Source organism: Sebastes umbrosus, chromosome 5 (genome assembly GCF_015220745.1).
Source record: "Sebastes umbrosus isolate fSebUmb1 chromosome 5, fSebUmb1.pri, whole genome shotgun sequence".
Classification (NCBI taxonomy): Eukaryota; Metazoa; Chordata; class Actinopteri; order Perciformes; family Sebastidae; genus Sebastes; species Sebastes umbrosus.
The window spans coordinates 23,015,856-23,036,796 of NC_051273.1; the positions used below are offsets into that span (position 1 = coordinate 23,015,856).

Sequence of the window (20,941 nt, forward strand, 5' to 3'; positions counted from 1 at the left end):
AGACTGGGCTTTTTCAGGAGGGGGGCTTAGAGAGACAGGCACTAAAACACAGCGTTTGGGTTAGTACAGGTATATTCAGACAGACATGAGAAAAATAATGTATTTTTTGAAAATGAAAGCATGTAAACATGTTTTAGTTTAAACCCCAAATACAAGTGCAAACCTGTAAATGAGCATAATATGTCCCCTTTAAAGGAAAAATCAACATAAAATGTCTTCGTAAGGCGTTGGGCTACAATGCTCATAAAATATACACGTCTCTACTGGAGGGATGAACACCTAAAGATATTCCCTCACATACCCTCGAACCCTTGTTTTTTCCTTTTGTCACCCGTCTGTATATCTAGTTCTAAATTATACAATTGAGATTTCTGACATTAAAAAATTGTCTGTAAGTATCCTGAATGCATAATGAAGCTTTGCTGCCATGCAGATGTGGATTATGGACTGTTGGTGTTTTAATGATTAAAGGTATTTCGAAACCGTCCTCTGCATTTCAGATCTCAATTATTATTATTATTATTATTATTATTATTTTCTTTTTTAAAAGGTCCAGTGTGTGGCATTTAGGGGGATCTATTGGCAGAAATGGAATATAATATTAATAAGTATGTTTTCTTTAGTGTATAATCACCTGAAATTAAGAATCATTGTGTTTTCGTTATCTTAGAACGAGCCGTTTATATTTACATATGGAGCGGGTCGTCTTCAGAGAGCCGGCCGCCATGTTTCTACGTTAATTTGCATTAATGCGTTATTGTTGTGTTAACTTTGACAGCCCTGATAAATAAATAAATAAATAAATAAATAAATAAATTAATAAATAATAAAAGATAAAATAACAATAAATAATAAAATAAAATAACAAGAGACAAAATTAAATTAATAGGATCCCTTCAGTAACTCAAATAATAAGGTTGAAAGTACTGATATATTTAAAAACTGAAATATACTGTACATATGACAGGTAGAGCATATTTACACTTCACTAGAGCAACATTTTGTTCCCATTTCATGTTGTGTTGTGCTACTTTGAGGTTGTTTGTAGCATTTATTTTTTCCAAAAGAAATTGGATTGCAATGTATTTTTTTTTTTTAGAAAACATAGGTTCAGATTAGTCTTTGATGGAGCTTTGATTATAAACATTTTACCCAACAGAATAACTGTATTTATTATCTGAGGACATTTCAGGACCCCCAACATAATGTTTAAAGGTGTTAATTTAAAATAAATGTTGCTCATATCTTTTTGGATATTGGACCATAAACTTGCAACATATGGACAACAGAAAAATAAATGCAACTGGTCTTCCTCTTCCTCACGTTAAACATGTTGTTTTTTTATCAGTAATCTTGTGATACCAGAGTTTGTTATAAATGGCTATAAACACAACACGGATCTATAGAAGCAGCCACAGAAAGTCGAGCTCCTCTCTTTCAACTTTTACACAGACTTTTATTGTTGGAGACAAAACATTTTCTTACAAACCTTCAATGAATGAATCACTGCTTTCTTTACTGCAGAGCCACTGTACTTGGCAAATGTAATAACACTGCAGTAGAAAGGCCTGATTCATCCACCATTATCTGGCCCACAATAACAAATAAATAAGCCTTTTCTTCATTAAATGTCTCTTCAACCACGATGTTAACAGCTACACAAGGACAGCGTGTTAGAAGAGGTTTGTTTAAATACTGTTACGTACCGCTCGGTGCCATTTACTGTTTTCTAGAAGGTCTTTTTTATTGCTTACTATTGACTAGTGAGACAATGAACTGGATATTGTCTGTGGTCACTTTTCACCACCCAGACCTCCACATCCACACCCCACCGAACCCCTAACCTAACGCTGTGGTCTGGGATCCTCGATGGGGGGTGTCTGGATGCTGAAATATTTAACAGCTTGACACAGTGTGACTCATGTCAGACATGACAGCATTAAAGGACCGTCTTAGCTGAGCTGTGTTTGTATATAAAGACGTGGCAGTGGAGGCTGGGTGTGTTGGTGCCTTGGTAATGGATTTTTTGATTCCTCTTTGTCTTCACTTCAGCTGCATTACCAGGAATCAAAACCCCATCCCTCATCAGATTTCTCCTGGATTGAAGAGTGCATTACACCGGGAATAAAAGCCCATTAAACATCCATTACCCTGCTACACGGAAGAGTAGAGCACCAGAACTTTAAAGCTTACTGTGAATCTTTACACTTGATATATTCCTGCACATCAAGTCAGAGCTTGTCAAAGTGCAATTTTTTGGAAATTTGTTTGATATATAACAAATGGATTCATTAAAAAATACCAACTTAAGGCAATAAACCCCTTTTCTGTTGGTTAACATGATGACGTATTTCTGTGGGCAGAGTGTAGGTGGAGGCAAAGTAACTCTCTGAATACATTAGCTAACGCTGGCTAGCAAGTTTTGTTGGCTTGTTTTTTTAACAATGGCTGAAGAAAAGTTTCTCTGAATATGTACAGTCACTCTCAGGGACCGCGAGTGTTAGGGTTAAGACGGACTTATCAAAAAGAAAGTCTTACAATATCAGCGAAGCATTTCAGAGAAAATGACATTTTCCCTCCATCTCTCTAATAGCTTAGCCTTCTGCGTGAACAGTGCGCTCACCACTGCAGCAGCCGTGACGGCTCAGTTAGCAGAAGGCTAAGATAAACCACTAGTACTACCTAGCAACATTTTCTCTCTATCTCTGAAAAGTAAGGTTGCCAATCGTCCTGTAAAATATGGAATCATCCCGTAATTGGAAACTAAAAGACGTGCTCTGCATTGAACTGGTGAGGGACGAGCTAATTCTAAAGAATGAGAAAATACTAGATGTTAAACTGTAGGTTGGCACAGCCCAAAGAAAACTCTTGAATGATAATCTGGTACACATGTATTCCTATCCCTCAAAATTACAAAACTGATCAAATTCAGGTTTGTGTGTTTGCTTCCACTAATACATGAGCCTATAGATAGATAGTCTGGTAAATGTGATTATGATTGGTTTTGATAAGACTTCCCACAACCAAGTAGCCTATGTTGGCATTGCAATGTTATATCTTTAGATAAGTCTACAACTGAAGGGTAATGCAGGCGTAAGAATGGACTAAATGAGCATGATGCAATAATCAAATATTTATAATATGTCCACAGTAATCTGGGCTCCTCAGTCTAAGACGCCCCCCCCGTTCCTTATTTCCATCTCAGGAAGTTGGCAACCCTACTGAAATGCTTCGCTGATATTGTAGCTCGCTAGAGCCTCAAATCACAGTTTTGCCATCTCAAATGTATGCGATATTGATTCTGGCATACAACAACACAGCAAGATGACATTTTCTAAGTGTAACTTTAGCCTCCTACTCTGAGGTGATTCATCTTCGCCTGCAGTCTTTTCCTTTGTTTTGCCTCCAGCTAACACAGTGACGTAATCATGTTGTCAGCACTAAAAGGATCTATATAGAGCACACTGTGGGCTCTAATGTTGCTCAGTGATCATGTGATGTTCTTATGGATCCCGCTGTAGTTACGGGCAGAAATGAAAGTCCTGCAGACCTAAACTGCACCAAAACCTTACCTAACCCCAACAATCTGTAATCATAACAACCAGAAACATAAGTATTTTTAAACCTTCTGCCTGAAACCAAACCTTGTGGTTAAGCCGGACCAATCACAGTGCCTCTGTGCCTTCACTCTGGCAGGACCCATAATTTACCTTCAGTGACTCGTAACGTGGGTGCAGAGGGTGTGGCAAAACTAAAAGCATTATATCCATTGGGGTGGATTTTGAAAATTTCAATCAGTCAAGCTTCCAGTGAGAAATAAAGCTGATTAGAAAAATGCCACTGTGCAGGCACAAAGCTATATCCACCATCATGAAAACAGTTTGAGAAGCTCTCACAAAGAGCCGTGCTTAAACAGCTGCCCGTCTCCTCGTTTTTTTTTTTTCCCAGCATCAAACCAGTCTGTGCATGTGCAGACAGTTACTGCAGCATTATTTAAAGAGGATTTGCGGCTATCACAGTCCTCAGCCTCGAGCAGATATCACTAACTAGACTGAAGGCAAACAATGCTGAATCTTTTGGAGGTTTGTTTCAGCACACTGTGGTAGCAGGAGCTTGGGTGTGTCACATGAGGCCGAGCAGTTCAAAGAATATATCCGAAATAGCAATTAAAAATCAATTTGAAAAGAAAAAATCTGTTAGTCTGATACTGCGTGATCTGTCCTGAGTCGCTAACACTTCTGGTATTCTCATAAATAACTGTTTAAAAATAGCATTTGAGAATTCCCCTCACTAAAAGAAAGTTTCCACACTGGTATGAATGAACTGCCGGTATGCATCACATATCATATTTAAGCAGGGCTGTTAACAGAGAGGAGTACCAGCACGGGAGCAAAGCAATGTACTGCCGTGGACGGGGGCAGCAGCAAATCTGATTTTAGGTGTAAACGGTATTAAGAATATTTTTCACCGCTTTACCTTGCCGTCAGACAGCCCTTTCTGACGGGGAACTGAAGCTGTTATCTATGCTCTCTTTACAACCACCAGACTCCTTTGACAAAAACAGTAATTTTACCTTACGTAACACGGGAGTTGCTGGTGTACCGCTGCCTCGATCGGTTAGTTTGTTTGTGATATTGTGTGACTTTGGTGTTTAAGGGCGTTTCACAAGCCAACATTTAGTACGCTTTGATCAAACTCTGGTTCGGTTGTGAACACAGCAATCGTACTCTGGTGCGGACCAAACAACCGTACCGAGACAGCTTTCGAGAGGTGGTCTCGGACCGGTTTCAAACCAAAATGCAGGCGGCCTTTGCGAGTATTTGTTGAGATGGACACAAGTACACGACAGGTTAACATGAGTGTGAGAGGACGTACCTGGACTTCTGCAGAAGTCCGATGTTTGCTTGACATCAGGGCCGAAGAGAACGTACAGAATATGCTAAATAAAGTCCGCGAAAACAGTGACGTTTATAAAGTCATAAACTGGAGGAGAAGAGATTTGTGCGTAGTCGATCAGTGACGAGTCAAAGTAAAAAAAACTTTGACAGCATCAAAGTCCGCGAAATTCGCTCCTTCGTACACGCCCCTCAGCAACTTATTTTCTAATTTGTGCGAACGAATAGTATCAATTAAGCCAAATGGACTATAGCTTGTGAAAGCTTGTGAAGGCGTCCTGTCTAAGGGGAAAATGACATGTCGGAAACGAGCATTGAATTGATGGCCTGCATCAGAGGATGGATGAGCAGACAACATACGGGTGTGATGAGAGGAAAACACACTTTCACATACTCTTACATTCACAGCAAGAAAAAGAGGAATTAATAACTAATAAAACCACACATGACAAGTTGCAGCATCCTTTTCTTTTCTTTCTCTGTAGCAGAGTGTGTGCAGACGTAAATGTATGGCGAGGCTGAAGGGCCATATAGGCTTAAATGCTTTGAAGTACTCCTGTTCACAACAGCAATGTCAAAGCTTTTATTACCCAATAAAAAACTCAGGCAGAGGGAGAGAGAGTGTTTTCCACTGAACTCAGATCAGCGAGAACAGGATTTAAAATTCTGAATGCTGAGCTGACTGATCTCCCCACTAACCACTTTCCCCCCGGTGATGAAGATGGAAAACATCTAAAGTCATCATCAGGATGCCCACAAGGCTGAAGTGAGGAAAGCCCATAATAAGTGCACAGGATGGTGAAACTAAAGCTATAAGAAATATGTTGACAGCACCTCTTGTAAGTGCATTTATATCAGAGTAAATATCCATTCTAACTACGATGAAGCAATTAGGTTAATGTTTCATTCGTTATGTATGAGCCATTTTACATACGTTTTAGCGCCAAAATGCCATTTTCCCTTCAAGCCCTTCTAAAAACGGTTTCCCACATGACCCGACGTAGGTTTTTGCATGATGACGATGCTACATATACAGTATATATATACATCCATATATTCAGTGTATTAACGTTACATACAGTAACGTACTGCTGTGGACGCCACGTTAGTTCGGATCCGAAAGTCACACAATAACACAAACTAACTAACCGATCGAGGCAGCGGTAGACCAGCAACTCCCGTGTTCTCCGAGGTAAAATTACTGTTTTTGTCAAAGGACTCTGGTGGTTTTAAAGAGAGCATAGATAACTGCTTCAGTTCCCCGTCAGAAAGGGATGTCTGACGGCAAAGTAAAGCGGTGGAAATATTCAAAATATAGTGTACACTTAAACTGATATTGATTTTCTTTGGTGTCTAAATCTATCTGTTTTGCTGCTGCCCCCGTCCACAGCAGTCCATTGCTTTGCTCCCGTGCTGTTACTCCTGTCTGTTTCTCCAAACTGGGGGCGTGCTGACCACTGTAGTTAATAAACTGACTATGGATAAGTACCTCATACAACCCCACTTCAAAACACCCAAACTATCCCTTTAAGAAACAGTAATAACACTAAGTAGGATGACTTGTTGTTATTTGTATGTGCCTGTTACCATGCCTGCTGTTCGCCGTCCTTTGTTTCCTTTCCCTTGAGACCACAAAGGAAATTAGCCATATGGCTGTTTGTGTTATCATGACTACTTCTATTTTTACAGTTTTGGTTTTAAGAATAGGGCTGTAACTCTAAACGGTACTGATCAGATGATTTTAAAAGAAATAATACATCTCAGGTAGTGTATTGGAGAAGCCAGAAAAAATGTCTTCATGTTGCTGAATCCTTACCGAGTCCTTCAATTACCTTATAAAAAAGGTCAGAGGTCATCAAGACTTAGATCAGATCCTAAGTCTGGGTTCACCTCTTCATCAAGGAGATCATCACCTTCATCATCGTTGTCATCATCGTCCTCCAGATCTGATCCCGGACCAGCAAAATCGCTCCGTCTGGACTGAACGCTGAGACGTACTCGTGGCTTCTGATGAAGAGCTGGCAGAGGTGAAGAGCAGAGAAGGAGCCGTTACTTTGTGTGTGTGTGTGTGTGACTGACTGAGTGGCTCTTGTGGGATTAGGCTGGAAGACATTCAAATGTTTTCCCATAACAACTGTGTGTACCAGTATGAGTGTGTGCATGTGTGGATGCAATTGTCAAATTAGCCTGGCTTCATGGGCCTAAATCACTCTGGGAAACATTTAGAGCAGAGATTGTAATCTCTTCCGGGAACATGGACCTTCTGTTACAGTAAGTCTCAGGGGTGAGCTGTGCATGCGCTCACACACAAATACACAAATACACAGGGCACCAAATTTCCCAAGAAATGACTGGCTTCACAGAAACTGTTGGAGAGGAAATTAGAGCGTTACTGCTTTAAATGCAGATGGAAGAACACAGTGGGTCTACAAACTTTAACACAACGGTGCTTTACATCTCCAGACCACATTTCTCACTTTGCTTTTATTACTAATTTGAATATTTTCTTTCATTCTAGTCTCTTTTACACTTCTTCTCTGCCTTCATCATGAAACTTGCGATATATTTAAAGGAATAATCCGACATTTTGGGAAATACACTTATTCACTTTATTGCCATGAGCGAGATGAGAGGAATCGATACCACTCTCATGTTGGTATGATAAACATGAAACTACAGTCAGGAGACACTTCTCTAGAGGGGGCTTTCACAAGCCATAGTCCATTTGGCTAGTCTGAATCAGAGTGAAGTGGATACTCTTGGTTCCTTTTCTATTTAGTCTGGTTCGGTTTCACAGTGCACAAATTAAAGCGGACAAAACTTTTAAATAATTTAGCTGATTCTCGAGAGCTGCCACTTTTATGCTGGGAGTCACAGACTTTTATATATTGCTGTCAAAGTTTTTTCACCTTGACCGGCACTGATCTAGACAACCTCTCACAAGCCGTCTCGGACGGGTTGTTTTGGTCCGCACCTGAGTACAATTACTGCGTTCACAACTGCTCAAAGAAACCGCACCTGAGTTTGATTAAAATGGTGGATTGTTTCCCCTTCTGACGGGGAACTGAAGCTGTTATCTATGCTCTCTTCAAAGTCACCAGACTCCATTGACAAAAATTGTAATTTGACCTCGCAGATCATGGGAGTTGCTGGTCTAACGCTGCCTCAATCGATTACTTTGTTTGTGTTATTGTGTGACTTTAGTGTTTCAAAGGGTTAGATCGAATTCACCAAAGTTACACAATAACACAAACAAATGAACCGATCGAGGCAGTGGTAGACCAGCAACTCCTGCGTTTTGCAAAGTAAAATGAATGTTTTTGTCAATGGAGTTTGGTGGGTTTGTAGAGAGCATGGCTGGATATAACAGCTTCAGTTACCCGTTGGAAAGGGCTGTCTGACGGCAAGGTACAGCACTGAAAATGTTCTAAATATATTGAAACTGGGGGCGTGCCGACCGTCATCTACTGTAAGTAATACACCGACTATGGATAGGTACCTCATACAATCCCATTTCAAAACACCCAAACTATCCCTTTAATGTAACAAAATCCACCCACCAGCACCTCTAAAGCTCACTAATCAACACGTTACATCTCCTTTGTTTAAGCCACACAAAAACTGAGGTGTAAAAACGACACATGGTAGTTTTACGGGGGATGTGTACAGGACTATTTCTTGGCTGGTACAGTGACTTCCTGTATTCCTGTCGTCACCTTGAGGCTGCAAGGCAACCAGCAGAGACTCAAGAAAAGATGTGAGAGTGGTATCTATCGATCACCCTCAGCAAGAGACGAATACACGTCATTTCCCAGCATGTCAAACTATTCCTACCTCCTAAAGTGTATGCTGAAATGGCAAACACAGACGAGTGCTGAGTCAGACCTACTGGGATGAATCAGAGTGCAGGTTGAGCCAGATGTGTGGGGGAAGGACGGGAGGGAAAACTACACGTCCCATCTTGCTGAAACCGCCATCAGTCTGTGTCCATCTGGTGCCCGGCTTATCATTCTCTCTCGGTTGAAGCTTGTGAACGTGTTTGTGTTGGTGCACATGTAGGTGGACAGCAGGCTTATGAAAATGATATGATGGAAACACGTGCCGTTGATGACTCAGCACGCTGTATTTCAGAACCTGTAGGTGCACAAGGCAACCATGCTTGGGTGCATTTTTATTATTCCGAAAGCATTCGTCCTCACCAGGGTCTTTGTCATCCAGCCATGACAGATCATCTGAGCTGACCTCAGCCAGGCTCGGGGTCGGGCTGAAGTCTTCTGAGTCAGAGTCCGCCTCTTCAACTCTGACCCCTCTACTGGGGCTGCTAGGAAGAGGGAGCGGTGATGCCCCTGAATCAAATAGAAAGACATGGTTAAATAGTTTTATCATGCTGTGTAAATGTGTGTGTGTGAGAGCCAGAGACGGAGAGAGACTTGCCTGATGTGTGCGCTGACAACAAAGGTAATGGTTGGCATTCTTTGAGAATGAGTCTCCTGACCTCTTCCTGCAGTTCTGACACAGTTGTTCTGTTGTAAAGACATTAAATGCAACGTAAGTTAAAAAGGTACAGGGTGTAGGATTTGGTGGCATCTAGTGGTGTGGTTGCAGATTGCAACCAACTGAGTACCCCTCCGCTCACTCCTCCCTTTCCAAGACTGCGGTAACGTGAGCAGCCGAGTGCAAAACCGTGGTAACGCTGTTCGTCTTGCTCAGAGGCCATCCTTACCATAATAACACTACTTTAGGAGCAACGGAAGTCAGACGGCGGCTGGGGGTACCACGGTTTTGCACTCTGCGGCTCACGTTACCGCAATTTCCCAAGTGTGTCGTAGAACTACGATAACGTAAAAACTCTAAAAGCTCTCACTAGAGTCAGTGTTTGGTTTGTCTGTTATAGGCTACATGGTGGAGCAACGTAGCGGACTCCATGAAGAGGACCCGCTTTGTATGTAGACAAAGAACACAAGAAGTGAAAGTCAAATGTTCGTTCCATTGCAGCAGCAGAGCTACGCTTCCGCCATTTTGGACTGAAAGTGACTACCGGACGCCAGTAAAACGTCCACCTAAAAAGTGCCTTACAAAAGTAAAGCACATTTTTTTCTCTTCCATTGTCATATTCTACTGAAATGGTTTGTGTTGAACAATAAAATATTATAAATATAATAAGCAGTCCAAAATGGCGACAGTGGCTGTCAAAAGAACGCCAGAGTTTCGTCTCTTTGCTTCTATTCTTTGATGTAGATATGAAGGGCTCATTCTAAGCTAACAAAAACACAACGATTGTTAGTTTCAGATGACTTTACACTAATGAAAACATAGTTATGAATATCATATTCTAGGGCTGGGCAACATGATGATATACATCATCAAAACTATAGCAAAATGTCTATATATTTTTCTATATTGTTTCTATCGTGATATAGGCTGGGCCTATATTTCTTTCTTTCTTCTCTATAATTTCCCTTAAAATTGTTATGTTCATTTTGCACTCAAGTTCTTAAAATGAGAAAATACTTTTAATTTGTCAAGTTTTTAATACACACAGGAGTATACAGAAATAGGCTTTACTATGTGGTTATTTCATATACTATATAGACTATTTATTTATTGAATTTCCAGAAAACCTGTTATATTGTGATATACTGTATATTGTTATCGAGATATGAAATTACCTATGTTGTGATAGAAGATTTTGGCCATATCGCCCAGCCATGTTATGTTCCATTTCTGCTAATAGATCCCCCGAAATGTTACACACTGTTCCTTTAATTCACAGAAAGACGAACGCACACACATGCATGCACACGCTCACACGTGTACCTGATCTGGCGGACCTCTTGCTGTGTGTGAGAATACTGAGAAACCGTCTTTGCCAGATCAGTGCTGTGACTTCCGTAGCTGTCTGTCAGCTCCTCCAGCGTCTGAACAAAGCGCACAAAAGGAGAGGTTAAGGATCTGAAAGAATACAAACCACACATTCAGAAGCAACCTGTGTGATCTAATGTATGTGTGTACCTTGCAGCTGTGTTCGTACTGTCTCCTGGTCTCTCTGGCCTCTGACTGCTGGAGGAACATGTCCTCCCCCTGTCTCCCTGTCAGGAGGAGAAGAAAGAGTTGTGAACAAGTCTGTGCTTGCCTTTTCTTTGGAGGCCAGCATTGGGGCTTAGTACACGGTGCAATGCAAGAGCATGATGTATAATGTGTGTGTACAGTATGTGACTCACTTAGTTGTGTTTTCAGTTGGTCCACCTCTCTCCGCAGGTGTTCCAGCTCCTCTCGGCGGAGCTTTGAGGTGAAACTGTGGGAAAAAAGAAAGAAGATAAAGTTGTGTTGTCATTTATTTTCTGTCATACCTGAAATGAAAATGTCACCTTCCTTGCAGCAAACCCATTTCAATCTTGAGCTGGACCTATCATCAGTTTAGTCTGCAGTTACACCCCCCCCCCCACCCTCAGCTCCACCCCTAATGCACCTCTCATCCAGGTTGCCTAGCGACGTGGCTCTGCTGATGTGTCCCCGCAGGCTGCTCAGCTCACGTCCAACCTCTCTCCTCCACTGCTCCATCCTCCTCTCTGCTCCTGGACTTTGTCCCCTCCTCGACTCGGCCCTCTCCCTCAGCTCCTCACGCAGCCGCTGAACCTCCTCTGGAAAAGAGGTCACTGTGATTTTTTTTTTTCTCCTTTCGCTGCCTTGAGAATGAATCCAAATTATTTATTAATGTCTTTAATTATGAATGAATCCTCCCTTGATGAGTATATTTTGCTTTTTTTTCAGACAGTAGAGGGGTTGGCAGGGAGAAGAGAGGGCAGAGTTTTAGGGGATCTGAACTTTAGGACGGTAGTTAGGCATCATTTATATACATCAATATATAATTGGACATTTATTCATTTAGCAAAAACTTTTGTCCAGTTTGTGGGTTGGTAGACACTCCAGATACCCAAATGTATGAGCAAACGTACTAAAAAAGTGATTTTTTCATGATATGTCCCCTTTAAAGTCATCGAAGGACTGAGATAATGAAATAGTAGGAGTTTTTTTTATTCCATTGGGGATGCACACTGCTTTATATTCAAATGGTAATATATTAAATTCAACACTAAAAGTAACAGGGCCCGGAAGGAGGGATGAAGTGAGGAAGTATGGTGCGAATTTTCCGATTTTTGCTAGAAGCTTTGCTGAAGTGTTTTGAATAAAAGTGAAGGTGAGACAAAACTTGGATGATCCAAAAATAAAGTATAGTATTAAAAGATATGAGAGCACCAATTCTCTGAAATTGGATTCCCAAATTCACTTGTTTATCAGACTTAATTAAAACAATATATTTTGGAGGCTACAGTGTCAAAACTAATGTATCAATGATTAACTGGTGTTGAAATGCTGCATGCAACAAGCAGCTTAAAAACACTTGACAGTCTCTGGGTGCTGTTTATTTTTCATATGTGACCTATTAACTTAGTTTGGGTGTGACACATTAAACAGCATGGAACCTGATAAGAAAACCTTTCTCCTAGTTGACAATAACAGGAGTCAGGTGTTGCTGTGTTTGTGAGGGGATAACGTGGCCCAGTATAAACTGAGGTGAGTAGTCATGGATGGTGCAGGAGTTTACCTTGTAGCGTCTGGATGTGAAACTGTTGAGACTGTCTCTCCCTTTCAACATCATGGAGTTTCTGGGTGAGAGACTCAATTGCCTTGAAAACACATCAAGGGGAAAAAAATGAGTTCTGTCAATGAAAACAACACTATCAAACATAACGTACTATCTGACACCTGGCCTGGTTAAACAAATATTAACACACCTGGCTCTGTATCTGGAGTTGTGACTGGACAGTAGCTAGGTCTGCCCACTGAACAGCAGGACTGAGAGACGGGGAGAGCTGTCGGAGGAGGGGCACTCGAGGAGGAAGAGCAGGAGGGCCCAAATCTGAATCATGACTCCTCTCCCTCGCTGTAAACAAATCTGGAGAGGAAGAGGCGAGGGAGGTTGCTCACGAAATGCTTAAACCAAAATCAGTTCACACCACTGTCGCTCCTATAGTTATCTGACCTTTACTGTGAAATATAGACATATCGGTGTTTCCACCTTTTAGTCATATTCAGAAACAACAACAACCCACCTTCTCCTCCTTTGGTGAATTTCCCTGGTGAGGTCAGTCTCTCCTGTGGACACATAAAAACACTTTCAAACCAAAAGGGAATTTCCAGACTCTCACTATCAGTACGCATCTTTAATTTACATAACTAAATTACCCTGTTAAAAGTTTAGTGGAGCATTACTGCCATCTACAGATCGCTCTAATGATGACAATTTACAACTGACCACAAAAGCACAGTGAAGGCTCTCCTACGTTGTTTACTCCTTTCACTGCCTTAATGTACCATAACAAAGACCATGCACACTCTTTAAAATATTAGTTTCTGTTATTTCCAGCTAATAAATTAAGGGAAGGCAATTTAAATCTACTCACCCTCATTTTGGCAACACTGCCATCTGCTACTGACAGGATAGAGCTCAGCTGATTGTCCCAGTTCATGTCGGAGTTGAACTAGAAAGAAATGCATCAAATTGTTAAATGCATCATTCATTAGCATCAGTCGGTTTAACTCTTGATCCTTGGTGAAGAAAACGTCATGCGAGACAGTGTTGTGTGGCCTGACTGACGTTACAACATCAAAAACCACCGTGGGGAGGTGATACAGTAACTTTAGACGGGTTCTAGGAGCTGGCTGGTGAGGTAACAACCTAGCAGAGATCTCTGACACTTTGTGAGGGATTCAATTACAGCAGGCCACGATACTTGCATGTTTCTAGTGACGCTTATCAGCTGCTAAATATAGCTGAGGTGCCAGAATGCGCAGGCTGTCTGATAATGTAATGAGCCTACCTAATTGATCTCCAGGATGATGCTGAAGTTAGTATAGTAGTTTTTGATCTGAACTTGATCCAGTGTGGTGTAGATGAGAGAAAACAACAGTGAAATCTCCCTTTTTTTACATTTTCACAAATATGATAAAATGTTTCACAAATTTGAAACAGTGTTTTAAAGAATCTCTGACTTCTCTGGGATAAACTAGTCCAGATTTCACCAGTCTAAGTATAGTAGTTTTTGAAAGAGACCTGGTCCAGTTTGGTCTATAAAAGCAGTAAAATCTCTGAAACGGTGTTTTAAAGAGTCTCTGGCTTCACTGTGATAATCTAGTCCAGATTTGATAAATCTAGGTGTAGTGGTTTAAGATCTGGACCTGGTCCCATGTGGTCTGGATGTAAAAAAAAAAAAAAAAAATCTCTATTTTTTGCATTTCACAAAAAAAAGAAAGATATCACAAATCTGAAACTATAGTTTAGGTTTCTCTGGGATAATCTAGTCCAGTTTTGACAGGTCTAGGTATAGTGGTTTTTGAAAGAGACCTGGACTAATGTGGTTTTGATGTGAAAAACACAGTGAAATCACCCTTTGTTTTTTTTGCATTTTTACAAATATAATAAAGGTTGCACAAATCTGAAAGTGTGTTTTAAAGAGTCTCTGGGATAATCTAGTCCAGATTTGACAAGTCTAAGTATAGTGGTTTTTACTGGACCTGGTCCAATGTGGTCTAGATGTGATAAAAGTGAAATATCCCTATTTTTTTGCATTTTCACAAATAGTATAAAGGTATCACAAATCTGAAACTATATTTTAGGTTTCTCTGGGATAATGTAGTCCAGATTTGACAAATCTAGGCATAATGGCTTTTGATCTGGACCTGGTTCAATGTGGTCTAGATGTGGAGAAAAGCAGTAAAATCTCCCTTTTTTGCATTTACACAAATACAATAAAAGGCTTCACAAATGTGAAACTGTGTTTAAAGGAATCTCTGGCTTCTCTGGGATAATTTAGTCCAGATTTGACAAATCTAGGCATAATGGCTTTTGATCTGGACCTGGTTCAATGTGGTCTAGATGTGGAGAAAAGCAGTAAAATCTCCCTTTTTTGCATTTACACAAATACAATAAAAGGCTTCACAAATGTGAAACTGTGTTTAAAGGAATCTCTGGCTTCTCTGGGATAAACTAGTCCAGATTTGACAAGTCTAGGTATAGTGGTTTCTGAAAGAGACCTAGTCCAAATCTCCATTTTTTCCATTCACACAAATAGCATAAAGGTTTCACAATTCTGAAACTGTGTTTTAAAGAGTCTTTGGCTTCTCTTGGATAATTTAGTCCAGATTTGACAAATCTAGGCATAATGGTTTTTGATCTGGACCTGGTTCAATGTGGTCTAGATGTGGAGAAAAGCAGTAAAACTTCCCTTTTTTGCATTTACACAAATACAATAAAAGGCTTCACAAATCTTCAACTGTATTTTAAAGAGTGTCTGGCTTCTCTAGTCCAGATTTGACCAGTCTAAGTATAGTGGTCTTGAATCTGGACCTGGTCCAATGTGGTCTAGATGTGACAAACACAGTGCTATTTTTGCATTATCACAAATATAATAAAGTCGAATGAGAAGCTAACTTCAGTTTCATATCTCTCCAGTTTCCAGCATCAGATTTAAACTGGAAAGGATGTAAGAACCTCCTGCTCAAGGACACTTCAGCAGAGTAGACGCTGGCTGGCTCCCAAATATATATACACATCAAAACACTAAACACGTCCAGCTAACGCTAAAGGGGATGTAACACACGTTAAATATCTGAAGATGTGGTCAGACAGTTAAACCAAAGCTAACTCCAGTTAGCAGGCTGACTTCTACCTGACAAGCCTTCACAACGTTACCTGACTGTCTGAGCTGACAGAGTGCTTATTGACCGTTTCCTAGACACTGAGTGGTGTCTTCGTTTGAGTACATAACGCACGCTGAAAACAGAATAAATCAGGTTAAAGGAGAACGATGTAAATGTTTGTGTTAGCTGGCTAAAAGGCTACTCACAGAAAACCTGGCGACTCCACTTTTAAATCCAGGAGCCCATAACTGCAACGTGATGACGTAGGACGCAGCCGCACGGGGGCTTCTGGGTATTGTAGTAGATTGTAAGATAAGATATTCCTTTATTAGTCACACATTGGGGGAAATTTGCAGTGTACAGCAGCAAAGGGGATATTGCAAAAAAAAACAAAATGCATCAGCTAACACAGTAAAAAAAGAGCTAAACAAAGTGTAACAAAAATATTAACCATTTAAAGGTCCCATATTGTGCTCATTTTCAGGTTCATACTTGTATTTTGTGTTTCTACTAGAACATGTTTACATGCTGTTATGTTAAAAAAAAACGTTATTTTCCTCATAATGTCTGCCTGAATATACCTGTATTCACCCTCTGTATGAAACGCTCCGTTTTAGCGCATTTTGACGGAATTGCAACAGAATTGCATAGCTAGGCAACAGCTTGAGTCCATGTGTACTTCCTGTCAGCTGATGACATTAGCATACACTGCAACCAGGAAATAAACTGGGACACATTTAGAATGTTTACATTTAAAACTGTGTCAAGGGTCTAAATATTGTATATATATATATACATATATAAATATTCTTTGTTATTGTGTTTTTTTCTCCTGGGATTTGGGGGGGGAGTTCCTTTGTATAAGCCTGTGGCTTCTTGTCCTCTCCTGACACATTTCTTGTTTATTTTTTCATTGACTGGATTTTGTGCAGTTTTATATATGTGCAAATAAAAAATAATAATAATAAAAATTAATTAATTAATAAAAAATTAAAAAATGAACAAAAAACAATAAATATTGTATGTTGTATTGTAGTCATTTGTTTTGTCAGAATAAATAATTGCAGAAAAAGAGTCTAGCTGAATTTCTGACATTGATTAGCCAAAGAACTCCATATCCCACAATGCAAAGCGTTTGTGTTGACATGCAGCAATGGCTGCTTCCACTGCCAATGTGGAAGGTATAACAGGACTGTTGGAGGATTATTTATCAAAAGATGGATTTGAAGTCTATCCTCTGAAGGTATTGTGGCACTAATTTATTTCTTTATGTGTAGCCTTGACAGTAAGAAGGGCTTCAAAGTGTGAAAAATACAATTTAATACCTCCATCGACCTGTACATCAGTGACCTACTGTTCATACAGTATGCTGTTCAATGCAACAGCTCTGCCAGATGTTCAGCTTTAGTTTACATTATAGGGAATGGGTAAATGTAATAATATGTTTATTATTGAGGTTGTAGTTTGCAGTGGTGTTGTACTGGACTACATTATATTGAGAGGTGTTTCTATTTTTATTTTTTTAGATTAGATTAGATTCAACTTTATTGTCATTGCACATACTACAAAGTACAAAGAAATGCAGTTTTACATCTAACCAGAGTGCAAACTAGTAAAGTGCTGATTAACAACAATATATACAAATGAGTATTAATGTGATGTATAAAAATAGACATATACATATATACAGATTGCAGTTAAGATGCAAAGGATAGACACATGTTATATTCTGATGAATAAGAGTATTAAGTATAAGTATAAGTTGCATACTGATGAAATGTTGTATTAGAGTATTATAAAGAATAAATTATATATGCAGGTGGAGTTATATTTATATCTATACACAGAGAAGTTGTGTGCATAGAGCTATATGTATATGGGACTAAGTGAATATATATAAGATGAATATTTAGAGAATATATTTTATATATACAGGTTGAGTCATAAGTTATACAATATACAGGAACGGTTAGTACAGATGCCAATATGTCCATAGGGACTAAATTAATATTATATGGGATGAACATTACATATGAGAATGAGTTGTATGAACCTATATATAGATTAATAATATGTATACAAGTAAATACAAGGAGCATAAAAGTAAACTTTATGGCAGAACTGTATTGGACTGTAATAAACTCTACAGGTGTACCTAATAAAGTGGCCACTGAGTGTATATACTGTTTGTTACTGGCTGTGTGCCTGTCTGTTTCTCAGGTTGGTTGGTATAACTCTGTACTGTGCCTCTCTGTCCCTCAGGTTGGTTGGTATAACTCGGTGCTTACTCCCTCCCTCCGCCTGGCCTACCCAGATGACAGCCTGGCCGTGGTGGTGCTCAGCACTCCTGCGATGTTTGAACAAGCCTTCCTGCCCTTCATGGAGGAGAGAGGCTGCCAGGCGCTGTCTGACCCCATAGACCAGTGTGTCAAACACTGCGTCTCCTCTGCTGTCTCTCAGGTGAGCGGTGTAGTAGTAGTAAGCTGTTTTATTAACAATTTTATCAACAAAAGCCGTTATTAACAATTGTCTGCCTCTAAATGCTTCACACTGTTCCTTTAACTCGGCCATAATGAAACTGTATGATCTCATAATATATGTCATCATGTTGCCCAATATGTCCCGATAGGATTGCAACTATGACTATTTATTTTCATGATGAGTTTCCTGTCCGTGCCCTGCAGTGTTTCCCAGGTCAGGAGGTGGATGTGAGGTACGACTACGAGCTGCTGCCCAGCAGGAAGCCGAAGTTCTTGGCGCAGACGGCGGCTCATGTGTCTGGAGCAGCTTTCTACTACCAACAGTCTGACGTCAGAGACCAACCCTGGGCTGAAAAAGTAACATTCATGAGGATTTAAAATGGCCTCAGCATTGCTGTTTATATTTTTTAGTGCAGTGTGTTTCCATTCTCATCTCCTCACCTCTCCTCGTCTGTTAACCTGCAGAAGATGTTCGGAGTGTGTGTGCACCCGAGGTTCGGGGGCTGGTTTGCCATCAGAGCCCTGCTGGTGTTCGGAGGTGTGACGGTGGGCTCTGAGATGGTGCAGCCGGCTCCTCCTGACTGTGTTCCTTCCAGAGAGGACAGGATACAGCTGCTGGAGGCTTTCAACTTCCGCTGGCAGGTATAGAACTGTTAGCCATAACATCTGTGACACACACACACATTAAATGGACACCAGGGGAGACCAAACTGTTTCATGTCCAAGACCTCCAGACAGATGGCCTTTAGATAAGAGACGCCCAGTAGTGGAGGTTTCTGTCCCATGAGCCCCCTCCTGGGAAGATTTCAGTTGTCAGTTCACTCTGTTGGTACAGTAGATGCAGAGATGAGTGAATCCTGTGTTGTTATGAAGTCTGTGTCACGAGAGGACATTGTAGTTTTCAACACAAAAATAGAACAAAATGTTTTTTTCTACATATTGAGACCCTGTGTTTTGCTAAAATTCAATTAATTTCAATTTGATTTACAAGCAAATCTTTTATTCCATTGTTGAGTTCTACTTTAAAGGCACATTGAGTGAGTAGGATTTGTCAGGTTGTGGTTTGCAAACGTAATATTCAAAGTTGGTCCAGGCAGAGGGCTGCAGAGTCTCTGCAGATACAGACACCAGCACACACTTCTAGGGTGTCATACGTGATGATTGAGAGGGATTACTTTTGTATGAGTCTATACAGTGACTACGTTTGCATGCACAAAATATTCCAGTTTTTGCCCTTATTCCAAAAAAGACAATATTCCTACTAAACTGACATGGCTAATGAAATGGATATTCCACTAGTATTCCCGTTTACATGCAGCAGTGTATACTCCGATTAACGTAACCGATGGTGGACTTGTTTGTTTTGGTAAAATGGGATTGCTTGTGTTTCTATGTGTTTCTATGTACATTTCCCTGACGTTAAACACAGCACCAGTGTACAATATGCTCAGATGAGTTTTCATCCTGTAATTAAATATATGATAAATCAAAGTTAATCAAAGAAATCTTGCATCATCAGGACTGGAGCTACAGAGACGTCGTCCGTCCCGTCCAGATCTACTCTCAGAAACAGAGGGACTACTTCTCCACTCTTCCTGCTCAGCGGTTCGCTCTGCTAAAGACTTGGGGCTTCCTGCCGAGAGACAGCGATCAACCTGATTGGACCTCAGACACACAGAGCGAGGTGACCGGACACGGCTGAAAACAGAAGAGCAGCTGCAGTGTGGAAGTGTTGCTCATCCTCTCTGAGCACAAACCTCCGCTGCTCAGCTAGTGAGGTTTTGGAGGAAGCTTTTTAAGGTACAAGGGAAACTTTTCAGGGACTTGAATATGAACATTTCCTGCTTTATGGCCTCTATATGATGTGTTTCATCATATGTTTACACTACATGTGTTCACACTACTGACTATAAGCAGCTCCTCTCATGGAAATCAGAACATACTTAAATGTATGTAAACGTTAGTGCTGCTGTGAGTGTGTTTAAATTTAAATTATTAAGAAGAATGCACCTTCTATCCCCGTTGCTTGTGTCATACTGTAACACACAAACCACAGATGTTTAAGTAGCAACAGTGACTTTCATTTGCACATTTTATCAGACCCTGTATCACCAGCCTGCCTTGAATCTGTATCTCTACGTGCTGGTACCTGATCCCAAAGAGAACAAACACTCTTCTTTTTCTAGAATATTTCTATTTGATTTAATAGTGAAGCCATAAAAATAAACAATACAAATAATAAATCCAGGTTTTGAGTTATCTGTGTCTGAGGTTTTTGCCTTCAACCTAATACAACGGAGCCATCGACAGTTTTTAATTGCAAAAATTAAAATGTGATATTAATCTGTGGTTTTGATGTCATCCATAACTTAAAAACAGAAATCTGCTTATGATGCATTAGATATTCGGTGTATAGTAGTTCCAAAAAGTTTATTTGGTGTTCTGTGAATTCAAAGTATTTATTCTTCTCATCTCTCTCCAGTATTTATTGGCTCCATTGTTGAGTCCTTGTCTCCAGTTTACCTGACACTCAGCTTGATGCATTATAGATGTGAGCTGTCCCCCCCTCCCAGCCCGGTGACAGACTGACTACTGTCAACTGTGACTAACCCCTCTGTTAGTGGGTCAGCACCCCACACAGCTCTGTGACCCGGGACAACCTCTGTTAGTCAGGTGTATGTCTTTCTTTTTTAAGGTAAATTCACACAGACTAGGGCTGATTGCACATTTTTTATCTGTTCAAGATGAACCTTATAGGGAGATTTGTCAAGTATTTAATATTCTTATCAACATGGGAGTGGGCAAATATGCTGCTTTATGCAAATGTATATATTTATTATTGGAAATCAGTTAACAACACAAAAC

General features: G+C 40.3%; 2 protein-coding genes across 2 annotated transcripts; one reads left to right on the forward strand and one right to left on the reverse strand.

Annotated features, from left to right (window-relative positions):
• Positions 1-6,620: 6,620 nt before the first annotated feature.
• Positions 6,621-15,908, reverse strand: LOC119488579. The gene is made up of 12 exons (XM_037770358.1): positions 15,803-15,908; positions 13,361-13,438; positions 13,010-13,052; positions 12,692-12,852; positions 12,502-12,583; positions 11,365-11,536; positions 11,117-11,190; positions 10,908-10,984; positions 10,713-10,813; positions 9,330-9,418; positions 9,095-9,241; positions 6,621-6,913 (listed from the first exon to the last, which is right to left on the reverse strand). Exons 2-12 carry the CDS (start codon positions 13,424-13,426, stop codon positions 6,741-6,743), a joined length of 1,185 nt encoding a protein of 394 aa, XP_037626286.1. The 5' UTR covers positions 13,427-13,438; positions 15,803-15,908; the 3' UTR covers positions 6,621-6,740.
• An 803-nt stretch (positions 15,909-16,711) lies between these two features.
• On the forward strand, positions 16,712-20,331 carry mmachc (metabolism of cobalamin associated C). Its single transcript, XM_037770359.1, has 5 exons — positions 16,712-16,839; positions 17,859-18,056; positions 18,281-18,433; positions 18,542-18,718; positions 19,596-20,331. The coding sequence occupies exons 1-5, from the start codon at positions 16,750-16,752 to the stop codon at positions 19,776-19,778; spliced, it is 801 nt and encodes a 266-aa protein (XP_037626287.1). The 5' UTR covers positions 16,712-16,749; the 3' UTR covers positions 19,779-20,331.
• Positions 20,332-20,941: the final 610 nt, after the last annotated feature.